At 44.4% G+C, this 17,120-nt stretch overlaps 2 protein-coding genes across 5 annotated transcripts in view; one reads left to right on the top strand and one right to left on the bottom strand.

Annotated features, from left to right (window-relative positions):
- The window catches only part of LOC309791899 (protein FAM184B-like), an 85,704-nt gene that overhangs the window by 35,334 nt on the left and 33,250 nt on the right, over nucleotides 1-17,120 (bottom strand). The gene's annotated exons all lie outside the window — the stretch shown is intronic.
- On the top strand, nucleotides 5,351-13,968 carry LOC309792488 (cholecystokinin receptor type A-like). Its single transcript, XM_082602151.1, has 5 exons — nucleotides 5,351-5,598; nucleotides 6,275-6,526; nucleotides 9,847-10,105; nucleotides 12,350-12,477; nucleotides 13,402-13,968. The coding sequence occupies exons 1-5, from the start codon at nucleotides 5,490-5,492 to the stop codon at nucleotides 13,935-13,937; spliced, it is 1,284 nt and encodes a 427-aa protein (XP_082458277.1). The 5' UTR covers nucleotides 5,351-5,489; the 3' UTR covers nucleotides 13,938-13,968.

The raw sequence follows: 17,120 nt of genomic DNA, 5'->3' as shown, positions 1-17,120 counted from the left end.
CATATTTCTCATTTTGAGCGAAAATTCTACCTTAAAAAGACATTTTCAAAAAGTGGTAGGTAGGGTGAATACTGTATATAAAGTAGGCGTTCAAATTTGCTTTTTATGAACTGTGGTTAGAGGTAAAGGCTGGAAGGATAGCTACCAAGTCTTTAACAAACGTCTATCTTTGGTAGTGTATATATGTCCATGCCACTCTCTCAGATAGCTAGTGGGAAGCAGCCGCGTAGCACAGGGAGATCAGCTCAGTGCTTTGTGACCACCTAGAGGGGTGGGATAGGGAGGGTGGGAGGGAGGGAGATGCAAGAGGGAAGAGATATGGGGACATATGTATATGTATAACTGATTCACTTTGTTATAAAGCAGAAACTAACACACCATTGTAAAGCAATTATACTCCAATAAAGATGTTTAAAAACAAACAAACAAACAAACGTCTATCTTGAGGCAGTGGTATTAAGGATGATTTTAATGTTCCCATCAACATGAAACATGGTATATTATTATTATTATTACTATTATATTGCTATCATTATTGTTATTTACTGAGCCCTTATGACATGCCAACCACTCTGCTGTGTGCTTTACACACACTGTGACATGTAATATCCCAGCAGCCCTCTGAGGTAGGTGTTACCTCTGTTAACCCATTTTACAGGTGAGGAAATGGAGACCGAGGCAAAGCTACCTGCCCAAACTCAGCCATGGCTTGCTAAGTGACAGCCTTATCAAACAGAGACATGATGTCTGCCCTCCTCTGTAGCAAGGAGGGGTTTTTCACTTGTCAGAAAGGATCCAATATGATTTCTCAAGAAGGGCAGCCAGTGGGAGGACTTCAGAGGGAGTTGCACACAAGCCTCTGAGGGCAGCAGGGCTCAGTGCATCTACCCTCCTGAGGAACCCATACGTGGCCAGTGCAGGGTGAGGAGGGAGGGGAGTCCCAGTCAGGCTCTTCCAGAAATCTGAGATGGTTACAGGGAGGAAAAGAGGAAAAACCCTAGCAGGCAGCAGTCTGGGTGAGTTTAGAAAGAGAACGAGGAATAAGGAATTTAGAGAGTGACATTTTGAGCAGCAGAGAGGGGGGAAAATTGCAGAGGGGAGGCAAGATCATTTGAAGAAATGTCAGGCTGCCCTAAGAATTGGGAATCCTGCAACATGCCATTACCTGTTAACTATCTCTGGCTTCTGGACTGTGATTCTCTGAGGATAAATCATGTGGGGCTCTGAAATGTATTTGTATAATATTTTTACTTATCTATTTTTCTTTATTTAAAAAAATTTGCCTAACATGAATCATGAGCATATGATTCATGTTATAATGAGGAAAAAAATCCAAATAAACCTTTTACGTGTTTTAGAACAATTGTTTCTTAAGATGGAGAATGGTTTGGGGGAACAGCTACCAATTTCTTTATCCAGGGCTCCAGCAGGATTGCTCACGTTCTGTCTTCCTAGGGGAGCGTTTGCCAGAAGAGTCCTCAGTATCCACAGGGCTTTGGGGACTGCAGGAGACACCCAAACTCTGTGGCTCGGAGAGAGGGGAGGCACTTAAACCATTTCAACTCAGTTTAGTAAATTTTTATCAATTCTCCTGGGCCTATGCTCAGTCAGAAGGTAGGGCTCCGAGGCGAGAAGGCTACTTTTATTTTGCCCCATCTGTTTATTGCCTGCTTCTCACAGTGCACGGAGAATTTCCCAAGGGCAGGATTCCATCCACTTGGTTCATGGCTTATCCCCACCACGTGGCACCTTGCCTGGCACTTAGAAGGCATTCGATAAATGTGTGCTGAGGAACGAAGTAAGGGCTAACATCCTGAAAAATGCATCAGCTCTCCCCTTGAAAGCCCTAATGTCTCTTGTTGGAATCCTCTCTTTTTAAATTTAATTCTGTGATAACACTGGCTCAGAAAGTCAGACTGAAAAATCCAGAGCTGGCCAGGAAAAGAACCGATGTAATAGAGATATAGAAGGGTAGAATAAGCAATGCAATATAGGCTCTCCTGATTTTTTACTCCTTATTTATTCCCATTCCCCAAGCACACACTGTATGCCAGGCACTGTGCTGATGTACTGGAGACACAAACCCTTAACCTGACCATGATAACGGGGATAAATAGAGCATTCTCAGGATTACTCTTATCCACTGATAGTAACAATTAGAGTCCAGCCCTAGGTTGTAGGCATTTTTCGAGGTGCTTTCCATGTGTTGCTTTGTTTAGAGGTAGGGCTATATTATGCCTGTTTTACAGATGAACAAGCTGAGACTCAGAAAAGTCAAGTAATTTGGTCATGTTCACAACTGGGGTGAAGTTCAGGCTTAGGTTCCCGCCATCTGACACCTGTTCTCACACACTTACCAGCTTCCAGAGAGCTTCCTAAGAGGTAATCCTGTGATCACTGGCCTCCAAATCACCAGGAATGCTGGATAAAAGTGCAGATTCCCAGGCTTGGGGCAGAAGGATCAGAATCCTTGGGAAGGGAGCCCGGGAATCCCATTTTTTAACCACTAAGCCCAGTGATCAGATTTGCACTAAAGTTCGTAAAGCACAGCACTCAAATGTGCCACACTTACTCTTTGTGAGTTTACAAAACTTCTAGGACCCACTCTCCTGCACTCCACCCTTTCTTCCTGCCAATGGATGAACAGAACAGAATAGAAAGGCAGGAAAGGAGGAAGAAAGGATAAAAGGAAAAAAGGAAGGAAGGTAGGAAGGAAGGAAGGAAGAAGGGAGGAAGGGAGGAAGGAAGGAAGAAAGGAAGAAGGGAGGGAGGGAGGAAGGAAGGAAGGAAGGAAGGAAGAAGGGAAGGAGGGAGGGAGGAAGGAAGGAAGGAAGAAGGGAGGGAGGGAGGGAGGAAGGAAGGAAGGAAGGAAGAAGGGAGGGAGGGAGGGAGGAAGGAAGAAGGGAGGGAGGGAGGGAGGAAGGAAGGAAGAAGGGAGGGAGGGAGGGAGGAAGGAAGGAAGGAAGGAAGAAGGGAGGGAGGGAGGGAGGAAGGAAGGAAGAAGGGAGGGAGGAAGGAAGGAAGGAAGGAAGAAGGGAGGGAGGGAGGGAGGAAGGAAGGAAGGAAGAAGGGAAGGAGGGAGGGAGGAAGGAAGGAAGGAAGGAGGGAGGGAGGGAGGGAGGAAGGAAGGGAGGAGAAACGCTCCAAATTGGGCTCCGTTTCAGTTCAGGGCAGGTGGACACCAGCCCTCTGCCCCTCTGCTCTTGGACCCTGAGCAGCAGGTTCCCTGCAGTGGCTGGAGCAGCAGCCGAAGGGCCTGAGGAACGTGCTTAGGAAGCACCCTCTATGGACGGTGATATCAGCCCACTTAAAGCAGCTGAAGCAGTCAGCTGCTGGGAACAGCAGTGCAGTGAAATTTAGCTATACCCAGTGCTCAGAATCTGAATGTTTATCCCTTTCCAAATCAGGACAGTATTGCACAGGGTCCCCTCCTAGTGGGCAGGGTCCGTATCAGTCTGCAGACTGAGAAGATTCAGCCAACAGGAACCGAGGCAGGAATGACAGGCAGAGACACAGGTTCTGGCTCCAAACGGGCTACAGGACACTAGAACAGTGAAGAAAGCTCTATGCTGCAGGAAGAGGAGTGAGGGTGGGGCTGCCGGCCAGTGAGGGAGTATCCACAGCTGGTTCTTGCCAGCAAATCACATGGCCACTCTGAGTCAATTTCCTTGTGTGTAAAAGGAAAATAATAATAATAGTTGTTATTTTCTGTGATTTATGGAACACTTTTTCTGTGTCAGGCACTGTCCTGAGGCAATCAATCTTCATAACAAATATCTATGAGGTCATTTTGGTCCCCATTTGAAAGAAGAAGGAAATGAGCCTTAGGTTAAGAAACCTGCCCAGTATTTCCCAGCAGGTAACCAGTGAAGCCAGGATTTGACCCTGGGTCTGTCTGATGCCAAAGCCTGTCTTCTTAATAATTACTGTTAGCTTCTCCAACATTCCTCGAATTTCTAGCTCTTACAACTAAGTGCCTCAACGTGAGCTGTTCATGGTTTCAAAGAACAGGGGTACCACTCTCTTCTCAGCTCCACTGAGCCTGGATGGTGAAAAAGTCCATTAGTTCATGTGTGTCTGGTAGGGATTCAGCAAATATATAACACGTAGCTCTGTCAACTGAGAGAGCTGTCAAAACACAAGGCGTCCCAGAGGCATCTAGACCAGGTCTCAGCTGGGCCAAGCAACATGTGAGAAACACAGGGCCCTCCGCTCTCACCTGCTGTCCCAAAGGTGTCAACTGAGGAGAGTATGTGTGCAATAGGGCTGGAGGAGTTTTCCGGCACCACAAAGCCTCACAGAAAACCCAGAGCTCCCGGCCAGGTCCCCCTCTCTATCCTAAACTCCCACCTCATTCCTATTTCTAACTGAACTCAAACAGTTCAAGTTCATTCCCACCTCAGGGCCTTTGTTCCTGCTGTGACCTCTGCCAAGAAGACTGCTACTCCTGCCTAGAAGCAGCTTCCTCCAGATCGGCACAAGCTTTCCTCCTCCTTGTCATCTAGCTTTCTGATCATAGTCCCTCCTGCGGGAGGCCCTTCCTGACCACCCTGCCTAAATTAGCATCCCCCATCCATCCCTCTCAATTACGCCTTCTTGCTTGACTTCCTCTGTGGTGCTTTACACATCTGAAATAATCTTATTTATTATCTGCTTATGTGTTTAGAAAAGTACCTGGCAAACGGCTGACTCTCAATGAACATGTGCTGAATGAATGGATGAGTGAATAAATGAACGAATGGAAAATCTTACTAAAGTGTTTCTGTAATAAGAATCAAGGCACGTATAGTCAAAGTACCCCCCTTCTTTCAGTTTCCAAGGGCAGAGAAATAACCCTGTGGTTGGTAAGAGCTTAACAACCAGTAGTTATATCCACACACACTGCTGGGCATGGGTCCAAAGCTAAAAAGGCACTAACTGCTTTTATATAAGGAGGTAGAAACACAGTCCCTCCGTGTCCTTTAGTCCTGATGCTCTGCATTATGGTATCTGTTACTGTGTTAATTGTTTCTGTCTCACACGGCCAGTTTGGGCTTTATTCTGCCTATGTCTGGGACAGTGACAGGTTCCTATACAGAGAAGGGAGGTAATGTGTCCATGTATGTGTGTGTCCACACCTGTGTGTATGTGTGTGGAAAAGCAGCGACACTCCAGGAAGGGTTAAGTTACAATCAGGCTGTCTGTGCGCAGGGCCCCATGGCTGGCCCAGGAATGGTGTGGGCCTGGAAGGTGGGGCAGGCTTGCCTTGCATCAGCTGCTCTTTCCAAGACAGGAGTGCACATGTTTGCCCAGCTGGCCTGAGTGTGTGGAACTCCAGTCGCCTTTAAGAATGGCTTCAGAAGCCCACACCTGGCAATCACTCCCCCAACCCCCTTGCCCCTCCACGGCAGGTTGCATTTGGGAAACTCTCCAGTCGGTCATTAGAGGAATGAGCCGAGAGTGAGCCATTCATCAGCTCGCCAGCGCTTGGTGAAAAGCAGCAAGCAAGGATGGATGTGGACAGCCTTCTCTTGAATGGAAGCAACGTGACGCCTCCCTGCGAACTGGGGATCGAAAACAAGACGTTTTTCTGCTTGGATCAGCCCCATGCTTCCAAAGGTAGGTGTCAGAGGCTGATATTTTAATTCAGAAAACTATTAAGTTGGGGGAAGAAATCAGCAAAGGCAAGGCTGACTGCGAAAATATAACAAAGTCCTCGTGAGACAAGGCTGGGTAAAGTCATCTGTTCAGAAGTTTGAATAAGAGATCAAAAAGCAGAATTGAGTCCAATGTTCTTGTTCCCCAGGGGAGAGTTGGGATTAATGTACAGGACTTGGGGGCACAAAAGCAGTGGGAGGAGGACCTGAAGTGGAGCCAGAAGCGAGGACAAGTGTCAAAGCTTGAACTTACAAGCATCACAGAAAAGGTGCTGTCACCATCTAGCTGTCGCCTTTTCTTGGGGGAAATCAGTGTGAAGAAGTGATTATAGCAAAATAATGCTTAGCAGCTTAGGAAAGAAAGCAATCACTATTCACTAGAGGAGCTTTGTTCTTAAGAAAAAGTGGTTCCCTGAGTGAGTGATCCTTTAACAGACCAACATTTTAGAAGCAACTGAATCACTCTGTGCTCTCCTCACTTTGTTTCTGCAAAATATTGTAAGTACAGGGAGATCTGGGTTCAATGATGTCCGCCCCTGAAAAAAAAAATCGGCAGGAAATAAGTGTTTGCTGCACGTGCTAGGTTTTACCATTCTGCTCTCATAACCTCCATCCCTCGTCTCCGTTCCTCCTCTCAGAGTGGCAGCCAGCCGTGCAGATTCTCTTGTACTCCTTGATATTCCTGCTCAGTGTGCTGGGAAACACGGTGGTCATGACGGTGCTGATTCGGAACAAGAGGATGAGAACGGTCACCAACATCTTCCTGCTCTCCCTGGCTGTCAGTGACCTCACACTCTGCCTCTTCTGCATGCCCTTCAACCTCATCCCCAACCTGCTCAAGGATTTCATCTTTGGGAGCGCTGTCTGCAAGACCACCGCCTACTTCATGGGTGAGTTGCTGCTGGTGCCTATTTCCGGAGCTCGCCCCAAACCCCACTCAGCCCCAGACCTTCCCCAACCCCTAACAGCCAAAACAAAACATCTGGCTGTGTGGGGCTAGGTGTAAGGACAGAGGAGCTGGCTTTAAGGGGGGTCAGTCCTCATAACTCCCCAGAAGTCAGTCCCCAGTTTTAGGGGTCAGTTTCTCAAAGTGGAATAAGTTGGTAAGAAGCCACAGAAGAGGTTGGTTTTGCTTGCTTCTGTTAGAAAGTAAGGCAGATGCAAGCTGTTCTGTTCCTTCCTGGAGGTCGTTGATTGTATTCTGAGCTCTACCCAACCCAAGGCATGGCTTTTGGGGTGGCCAGGGTGCTGGAAGAGGGCTCTTTCTGCCGTTGCTCTGGCTTTCCTAGGGAACAGGGGCTATTTGAAAACCAGTTTCATCAGAGTTCTAGATTCCCTTCTCAGGATTCACTTCCCAGACCGTTTTCCCAGGGTCTGGGACCATCTCAGGCAGAGAGAGAGAGAGAGAGAGAGAGAGAGAGAGACCTCTGCCACTAGACGAGGAATTGAATTTGTTCCTAGAGCCTGTAGGTCGCTAAGCTGACACTGGTTGGCTGAGATATGCAGCTCTCTGCCTTTGTCAATCAAAATGATGGTGATGATAATAAAAGTCACAAGAGCTAATATTTTTGAATGTATTTTTTGAGCACCAGATAGTCTCCTAATTGGTTTAAGTTTTTACTTCCATGATCATATTTTATCTCCCAACCACCCTATAAAGAACATACAGTTATCCTTCCCTGTTTCACTGAGGAGGGAACAGAGGCACAGAGAGGTTAATAATGTGCCCAAGGACACACAGGTGGTAAGCTACAGAGCTGACTTGAACCCAGATCGGTAGCCACAACAGTGGTGAGTACATGACCTTGCTTTGCCAACTGCTGTGGCTCTTCTAAGGCTGAAACAAAACATGTCTCTTTGTCCCCTCTGTCTGCCAAAATGCTTTGTCCCTTGCCCATTCTGAGAATTAGTTGGGAGAGGAGGAGGAGAGGCGGGGAATGAGGAAGGAGTTGTTGTTTGTTCTGACCTAAGCCAGGCAAAATATGCAGAGCTGAGTTGGGCTAGGGCAGCCTTCAATGACCGGAAAGCTTTAAAAGCCTTTATTTCTCCCAATTGAGGAAGCGGGATCCAGCAGTGACAAAATGATGATGAATAACTGATCTGCGTGACATGGACAAATAACCAAGAAAGTGTCAATCTGGGCCCAGTCCTCTGAAGAGAAAAATGGACTCACAAATGAAAAGGATCATTGTTAAACAATGATGCAATAATAATAACCAACATCTCATAGTGCTTTAGGCTTTCAAGACCTGTCTGTATATATCTTATGATAATATTTAATAATCTTAACCAAGGTTTGTGGAAGGAGATTTAAAAAGAGTGCTTGTGTAGTTGCACAACGTTGTGAAAGTGCTAAATGCCACAGAACACTTTAAAATGATTAAGTTTATGTTATGTAAGTTTCACCGCAACCAAAAGTGTTTTAAAAATAGCTGGGGTCTGAGCTAGGAGCTTTAAAACTCTTCCTGAAAATTTCTAGGACAGACTGTTCTAGAAAATGAAAAGCAAGATAATTCTGAAAGTGTTTGCAATACCATAATGGTTTTGTTGGATTTCTGATTCCAGTGATTTCAATTCTTCCCTTAATTTTATGTTCTCCTCAATATTGTTTCTAATAGTTAACACTCATTAAGCTCCTAATACATAGCCAAAAAAAAGACTGCTTGCCTGCTGGTGGGTTTATAAGTACAGTGGACCCATTGTACAGACTTGACTCTGAGGAATTTGGGGCTGTACCCTCTAATTCAGATGTCATCAACTCCTTAAAGTCCTATAAAACACAGCAAATCCTGTCTCAGAATGTAAGTTCTTATAGAATGGTTTCAGGGTTGTAGATTCCTTCAAGTCTCTCAGGAATACTATGGCTATTCTCCCTAGAAAAATAATATTTTTATACATAGTTTCACAAAAGGCCCCAGGCTAAGAACTCCTCCATCATGGTAAGAGATAAGAGAAGAATCAGTTGAATTTATGGATGAAGAATTAAAGGGGGGTTTCCCTGGTGGCACAGTGTTTGAGAGTCCGCCTTCCAATGCAGGTGACACGGGTTCGTGCCCCGGTCCGGGAAGATCCCACATGCCGCAGAGCGGCTGGGCCCGTGAGCCATGGCCGCTGAGCCTGCTCATCCGGAGCCTGTGCTCCGCAACGGGAGAGGCCACAACAGTGAGAGGCCCACGTACCACATTAAAAAAAAAAAAAAAAGAATTAAAGGGAATTTTAAGGGGATAAGAGATTATAATAAGTACACACAAAATACAAAAAATAAGGAAAATTAAGCTCTTTTGACTATGCGTAAGTATATTCTTTTGAACGAGGTGCTTTGACGTCTTTCTCACTGATGACGCACGTTCCTTTTACAAAATACAGGAAGCAAAGAGAATGAGAAAGCAGGCCCTAGCCCTTCCACCCAGAGAAAAACGTTAGTTATGATATGGAGAGTTTCCTTCTTCCTTTTTCACTAGGTATTTTTTCAACACTCCATTTTGCAAGTTAGAATGTTTCACTCTTAAGAACAGTTTGGGGACTTCCCTGGTGGTCCAGTGGTTAAGACTTCCCCTTCCAATGCAGGGGGTGTGGGTTTGATCCCTGGTCAGGGAGCTAAGATCCCACATACCTTGTGGCCAGAAAACCAAAACATGAAACAGAAGCAATAGTGTAACAAATTCAATAAAGACTTTAAAAATGGTCCACATCAAAAAAATCTTTAAAAAAATGTACTAGAAATTTTCAGGAAGAGTTTTAATGCTCCCAGCTGAGACCCCACTGAATTTTCAGGCTCACAGTCCTTGAGAATATTGGGTTAAAAGGTCAACTTAACTATGCAGATCATGCTCAAAACTAAAGCTATTCTACAGGTCACTCAGAAATCTCTTCTGTGGGATAGGAACATATTTCATCCACTTGGTTATTAATTAATGAGCACCTTCAGCCTAGGAAGGAGTTGGTTGTAATCAAAGTTCAATAAACTTATCTAAAAATTGGCAATAAGATGTATTTGCAAACACATTTCGTTACCTGCCTCAAATCGTTTTGGGGACAAAGCTGGGAATAAATCATTTTTTAAAGATATATATACACAATATTCTTACCCTGTGAGCGTTTTCCTCTGCTATCTATCAAACCTGCTCAGATCAGGTATGCTTAAGCTCATAGTGCAAATAAACTTTGGATTTCAGAGCCTGCATAACCAGCTTCTTTGTTCCTTTTCCAGGCACCTCTGTGAGTGTCTCCACCTTTAATCTGGTAGCCATATCGCTGGAGAGATATGGTGCAATTTGCAAGCCCTTACAGTCCCACGTCTGGCAGACAAAATCCCACGCTTTGAAGGTGATTGCCGCTACCTGGTGCCTCTCCTTTACCATCATGACTCCATACCCGATTTATAGCAACTTGGTGCCTTTTACCAAAAATAACAATCAGACTGCGAACATGTGCCGTTTTCTACTGCCAAATGTCATGCAGCAGTCCTGGTAAGGCTGCATGGGTTTATTTGTTTAATACAACTCGATATAATTTTGCAGGTTTAATAAAAACTGAAATGTATTGTCCAGTGTCTAGGGGGATCAGTCTCCTGGAGACTTATTGAGAAGGTTCGCTCTAACCTCTTTCTAGAGTAACAGTGACAGCAAACACTTAGAGTGCTATGTTTTAAACGCCATATATATATATATATATATATATATATATATATATAAAAATTCAACTAATCCTCTCAAAACCCTATAGGGTGGGTACTATTATTGTCCCCATTTTACAGAGGAAACTGAGACATGGAGAGGTTAAGCAAGTTGCTCCAGGTCCCAAACCTAGAAGAGATAAGAGAGCATCTGGTCTTAACCACTATGCAGTGTGCTTCTGGAAGAGCTCTGATTTTCCAAGAACTGGAGGTAGAGCCAAGGATGAGTTCCGAATCCCATGTGGTTTTTCTTAGAGCTGCAGCTGTGGTACTTGCACGGGACACTGTACTGGAAATTAAAAGGCAAGGTTCTAGTACCTGTTTCTTTGCTTACTAGTGGGTGATATTGGACAAGTTCATATCACCTCCCTGACGTTCAAGTCCTTTATCTACACAAAGATTTAAGGATAAAGATATTTTTTTATCTACCTCATTAGATGGATGTGAGATTCAAATGAGAGCATGTTTATGAAAATGTCACTAAATATCTTTAAAAAGGCTACACAAATGCAGGACATTATGTTTACCAGTTCCCAGCATGTTTTAGAAGGAGGGAGTTAGACATTTTAAAATGGCTCAAGGGCTTCCCTGGTGGCGCAGTGGTTGAGAGTCTGTCTGCCAATGCAGGGGACACAGGTTTGAGGCCTGGTCTGGGGAGATCCCACATGCCGCGGAGCAACTGGGCCCGTGAGCCACGACTACTGAGCCTGCGTGTCTGGAGCCTGTGCTCCACAACAAGAGAGGCTCCCATAGTGAGAGGCCCGCGCACCGTGATGAAGAGTGGCCCCCTCTTGCTGCAACTAGAGAAAGTCCTCACACAGAAACGAAGGCCCAACACAGCCAAAAATAAATAAATAAAAAATTTAAAAAAGTATTAGACATGGGAATAAATGGGAAAATATGAGCTGTACGTAGAAAAAAACTGGCAATAGAAACCAACCCTAAAAAACACAGATGTTGGAAACTTCAGACAAGGATTTTTTTAAAAAATAGCTCAAAACTGAGATAATCTCTGCTTTCTTTCCTTCCTTTTTTTCATTTCATCCAAGTAATGCGTACACACAAAAAGAGTTATGTTGCAAATGAGGGACTTTTCCAAGACTCGAAAAGAACTCTTATCAAAACATGTCCAATTGAAATGAGAAATGGCTCAGCCACTGTGAGCCTCTGACAATTTTATGGCCTAATCGCGTAATCTTAACATGCCAGACTGCAAAAGTGATTTAGGGGCCAGACTCATAAAGAAGGAGGCTGCAATTCTTCAGGAATCAAACATATTTAGAGAAAGCATAGCTCTGGCCCACCAGGCACTAGAACAAGCTTGCCACTGTGCCAATGGGTCAGAACAGCCAGAATGCTTATTTTGCAAAACCAAGGAGGTTTTCCATCATTGCTACCTATGCATTAGATGATTCTGTTGCTATAAAGTCAACAAATGGTATATTGTGATGTTTAAGAGCATGAGTTCTAGAATCATATTGCTGGGGTTCAGATCTCACCTTTGCCACGAGCTGTGTAACTTTGGACAAATTATTTATTGTCTCTAAGTCTGTTTCCTCATTTGTAAAATGGGTATTATGTTAATAGTACCTACCTCAAAAGTTATTATGGGAATTAGATATAGTAATATATATATGCTATATTGAAATTGAATAAGTCATCAATGAATGTAAGCTCTTATTATTACTATTATTTCAGAAACCATTTTATTGAGGTATTCACCTACTCTCATTGGCTTGTTTTTTTTTTCTTTTTTAAGCTCTCATTTGTTTTAAATGTAGACTTGTTTCAGGCACAGACTTACACCAAACTTTTCAAATTTAACTAGTCCTTCATATGAGACTTTATCTGAAAGAAAAGAAGTAAACAACTTCTAATGACTGACCCTCCAGATGGGAAATTTCCAAAGATATTAAATCCTAGTAATTAATGTGTTTCCTCAGACCCATTAAAATGGAGATGAACCTTGCTTATTCCATCCCATCTGAGTTTGTAATGCTAGAGATGCTGGTTATTGGATTGCTTTTTATTTTATTAGGCACACCTTCCTGTTACTCATCCTCTTTCTTATTCCTGGAATTGTGATGATGGTGGCATATGGATTAATCTCTCTGGAACTTTACCAGGGAATAAAATTTGATGCTAGCCAGAAGAAGTCTGCTAGAGGTAACTATCTCTTAGCTGTATGTTTATGCCAAAAGATTACAAAAGCTTATTTTCTGTAACTTAAATAGATATACCCGGAGTGTGTATAGGGTATATTAGAGGTTTTCAAAAGTCTTCTTAGGAGACTCTGTGTCCTAAGGCACAGTCATGAGACCCAGTGTCTCTATTCCTCATCTGTAAAATGAAGAAATTATTCCTCTCAAAAGGGTGCTGATTGGAATAGATGAAATAATACACACATCGCCCAGTTACAAGTTGAGGGCCCATGGGTCCCAGGCTCTCTGTGCCGTTGCATTCAAATGGACCCCCTTCCACAACCAAAGCAAATTGTAATTCCAGGCGCCATCCTCTCTCCTCCCCTTCACTCTTGTTGCAGCTGCCACAGAGCCTCCCGTCCCCCCCTTCATTATAGTCCACTGGTCAGAGAAACTTACCTGACACCTTTGTTGGTAACACTCGCCCCCCCTTCTCACTCCACCCCTTTACTCAACTCTTTACCACTTATACAACTTCAAGGTCTTCTTTGGTTTTTGCTCATTATGCAGAGTCCTCCCAGTAAAAGCAGTCTGGAGGTTTCCCAAGCAAGCAGGAAACTTCCCCCTGAGGAGCTGGAAGAAGAGTGTGCCTATTCATTCTTGAACAGTTTTTTATCCTTATAATCTACATATGTAAAATATTATTTTACTATTATAAATTATGTACCTCAGATACTATATATTATTTTAGTGGTTTTAAGTAGCTTTTCATTTGAAGGAAAGGACTAGTGTAAACAACACCTACCCATGTCAAGGCAGGCCCGAGGTCGCCTGCCCAATAGTACAGTTCAAGTGTGGTTTAGCCCCTTGATGCAGGGGGAAGGGGTTCCATGCCTTCTGTCTGGCATGACCCATCCCGAAAAATAAGTGTTATCCCTTGCCCACCCAGAAAGGAAGCCGAGCCTCGGCAGCAGCGGCAGATACGAGGCCACCGATGGGTGTTACCTGCAGAGGTCCAAGCAAGCTCCAGGGAAGCTGGAGCTGCAGCAGCTGTCCAGCAGCGGCGGCGGCAGGCTCGGCCGCATGAGAAGCAGCAGCCCCGCGACCAACCTGATGGCCAAGAAGCGGGTGATCCGCATGCTCATGGTCATCGTGGTTCTCTTCTTCCTCTGCTGGATGCCCATCTTCTGCGCCAACGCCTGGCGGGCCTTTGACACCGCCTCTGCCGAGCGCCGCCTCTCCGGGACCCCCATCTCCTTCATCCTCCTGCTCTCCTACACCTCCTCCTGCGTCAACCCCATCATCTACTGCTTCATGAACCAGCGGTTCCGCCTCGGCTTCATGGCCACGTTCCCCTGCTGCCCCAACCCTGGTCCCCCAGGAGCGAGAGGGGAGGCAGGGGAGGAGGTGGAGAGCAGGACCACCTGGGCCTCTCTGTCCAGGCGCTCGTACAGCCACGCGAGCGCCTCTGCCCCGCCCCCGTGAGCTGTGCCCTGGCCGCCAGCGCCAAAGGATGGAGCGGGGACAGAGGGAGGCAGCAGAGAAGGAGGAAAAGAAGAAAGCAGGAGGAAGAGGAAGCGGGAAGTGAAGGAGCGGGAAGGCGCCATCCCCAGTGGGAACTGTTCCTTGTCTGCTTGGCATCCTTCGTCCGGGTGCCAGGGGAACACTACTAGGGCGGGGCCGGGACTGGGTTTCCAGGCAGCTCCAGGCAGGCAGTTTCCATACCAGTCACCATGAGAAAAACCTCAGCAGTCCAGTAACAGGAGTCCAACAGGACTCCTCCTGCACGTGTAATTGCCAAGCACGTGTTCAAACTGGGACGCGGACTCTACTGAGCTTTAGAAGTGGGGCTCTAGAGGGGGCTCTCACCCCCCATAGGGACACCCTTCTGTGCACTGCTGCTTCTGTTGATGCAAAATCTGGGGGGCTACTTTGGCCCTGGGGAGTCCATCACTCTTTCACGTACATTCTGTAGCCACCCACCTCATCATGACCACGAATGGGAACCCAAAGCAAACCCTCTTCCGGCCGTTTTCTGTAGTAAAAGAACAGCCTGACTTGTTCTCCTTGAGGTCGGTCAGGGGCATTCAGAGACAAAAGTTTATGTCGTCATCAGAACAGCGTATGGAAAGTTGTCTAAATGATGGAATTTGGAACTTATATTTCTGAAAAGAAAAGAGTATGTGGCAAGCAGCTGGATGGAATGCTGTCTTAGCATAAGGAATGTTAAATGCCAGAGGGGGCATAGAAATATTTTTCTGCTTTAATAATATATGTTGCTTAACTCCACCTTTACATGGTGATATGAAACCCCGTGGCTTCTTTGCCTCAACTTAATTTCTCATACTCATCCTCTTTTCTGGAAAGACCTCAAGGTACAAAGGAGAGCTGTAACCTATGTGCACCTGGGCAAGCTGGAAACAGGTGGAGTCAGGCCCAGAATAACTCAATTAACAAGTAGCTTTTGAAAGTCAAAGGCTGTATATGCCTTTAAATACAATCTATGTGTTTGTTAATGTTCATAGTAATTTTATGTGTATGTGGAATATGAACAGAGAAGTACATTCTTTACATATAGATATACTCTTCGGTGTGTTTAAAAAACGAATAGTGGATGGAGGTTGGAACTCAGAAAGTGTTATCATTCTACATTCCTCTACAATGGCTGGAGTTTCATGAACTTCTTTTCTTTGCAAAATTGGTGTTGAAATATCTCTCCTCCAATGTAGAATCTCAACTTAAAATAAGACATGAACTGTACATTTAGATACAAGGAAGTGCATTTCTAGAACAGAATGTGTCAATCCAGTCTACCAGCCCTCCTCCCTCCCTCCCCACCACTTTCTGTCATAGTTTTCATGCCTCCAAGCATCTGAGAGGTGAGCTTTTCTTTTTCCTGTTTTCTTGGGTCCATGACCACCCATTGATCCATGCCTGACAGACACTCTTTGTGGTGCACAAGAGCTAGTGTTTTCAATTATCAAAAAAAAAAAATCAATATGGAAAGGGGAGGGGCAGAGAGTGGCAGGAAGTGATCATGAATAGGGGAAGGGACGTTGTATAATTTAACAAGATGTGAGTGTTGACATTTGTTGTTTTTTTGCGGGTTGGGGGGATAAAGTGTTAACAGAGAAGAAATTATTGAGGACGTGAACATATGTTATAGGGGACTTTTCAAGCCAGATGTTAGTTTTTCTATTCCTCAGACTACAATCTTATTTTAATAATTCTAATCAGTCATCTCTGTCAAAAATTTCAAGGTAAAAATTCAACTGACTAAAACGTGCACTGCTAAAATAGTAATGATAAAAGGTGTAAGAAATGAAGATGTCTCCAATATTTGAGTAAATCCTACAAAACCTACCATTTTCCTGCCAGAAGAATAAGCCTTCCCTTCTGACAGTGTTAGCATATAAATGAAGCTAAATTAGCTTCTTTGCTCCCCACACCTTATTGGAAACCTTTGGAAATTCCAAAGGTATGTTAACCTAAAAACAGGGTTGCCAGATTTAGCAAATAAAATACAGGATGTCTGGTTAAATTTTAATTTCTTTTTTTTTTTTTTTTTTTTTTTTTTTTTTTTTTTTTTTTTTTCGTACGCGGGCCTCTCACTGTTGTGGCCTCTCCCGTTGCGGAGCACAGGCTCCGGATGCGCAGGCTCAGCGGCCATGGCTCACGGGCCCAGCCGCTCCGCGGCATATGGGATCCTCCCAGACCGGGGCACGAACCCGTATCCCCTGCATCGGCAGGCGGACTCTCAACCACTGCGCCACCAGGGAGGCCCTTAAATTTTAATTTCAAATAAACAATTAATAATTTTTTTAGTATGAGTATGTCCCATGCACTAAAATATATCTTATATTTTATCTGGCAACCCTACTTTAAAAGCATGTAAGAATATAAACAAGTTTTCCCAAATATAATATAGAGCAATAAAATGTCTCTGTTCATGAAATATATTGGAAAGCCTTTCACATAATGGAAGCTTTTTTAAAAAAGATGAAAAATGCTATTAACTTTCAGAATCTGTGCCTGACCTTTGGAAATGGTACTATCAATAGGCTGATTTTACTTAAAAAAAAAGTTTTTAACATAAAGGTATTCTAGTACTTTGTTGAGTCAATTTCCTTTATTTCATGGTAAACTGAATTCTTAAATTTGAAACAAAATGACCAAGAGAGTTAAGAAAATAGATTCACCAAGTTTCTGGTATTTTCTAGTGTCTTCTGGTAGCTTCCACTCATCACCAGAGTGGTAAGTATGAACCTGAGCACTGAAATGTATCTTTGATTTTTACTTAGCCCATGTGTCCCAATGGCTTCTCATGCCCTAGTTACTTCGGTAAACTCTCATGATAACTTGCAGTGGTGAATAAGAAATGCATGTGTCTAGATATTAGTTTATACGTGTTCGTGTGTGTATCTTCTCCATTCACTTAAAAGGTAATCATGAGGCGAGCGACAGTAGCTGTTGAATCTCCACCGTATTTCCTTCCAGTGCTTTGCCCAGTACTCTGTACACCATGAGTGTTCAATAAATGTTGTGACTGACCCCTGCTCTGCCTCCGATGCTTTGGAGAACTCTTTTTCTGTCCACAACAGTGAGTCTCAACAAGGGGGGCATACTCTTGGGGAGTATCAGAATTTCTAGAGGGCTTTTTCCAACTCT

This window comes from Mesoplodon mirus (assembly GCF_964341445.2).
Source record: "Mesoplodon mirus genome assembly, chromosome: 2".
Lineage (NCBI taxonomy): Eukaryota > Metazoa > Chordata > Mammalia > Artiodactyla > Ziphiidae > Mesoplodon > Mesoplodon mirus.
This window is presented reverse-complemented; position numbering and strand designations above follow the sequence as displayed.

Bases quoted from the DNA above. Each gene is read 5' to 3' on its own strand.
- LOC309792488 (XM_082602151.1), top strand. From the start codon at position 5,490: ATGGATGTGGACAGCCTTCTCTTGAATGGAAGCAACGTGACGCCTCCC. The intron at 6,527-9,846 runs GTGAGTTGCTGC...TTCCTTTTCCAG, and splicing joins GACCACCGCCTACTTCATGG to GCACCTCTGTGAGTGTCTCC. The intron at 12,478-13,401 runs GTAACTATCTCT...TTGCCCACCCAG, and splicing joins CCAGAAGAAGTCTGCTAGAG to AAAGGAAGCCGAGCCTCGGC.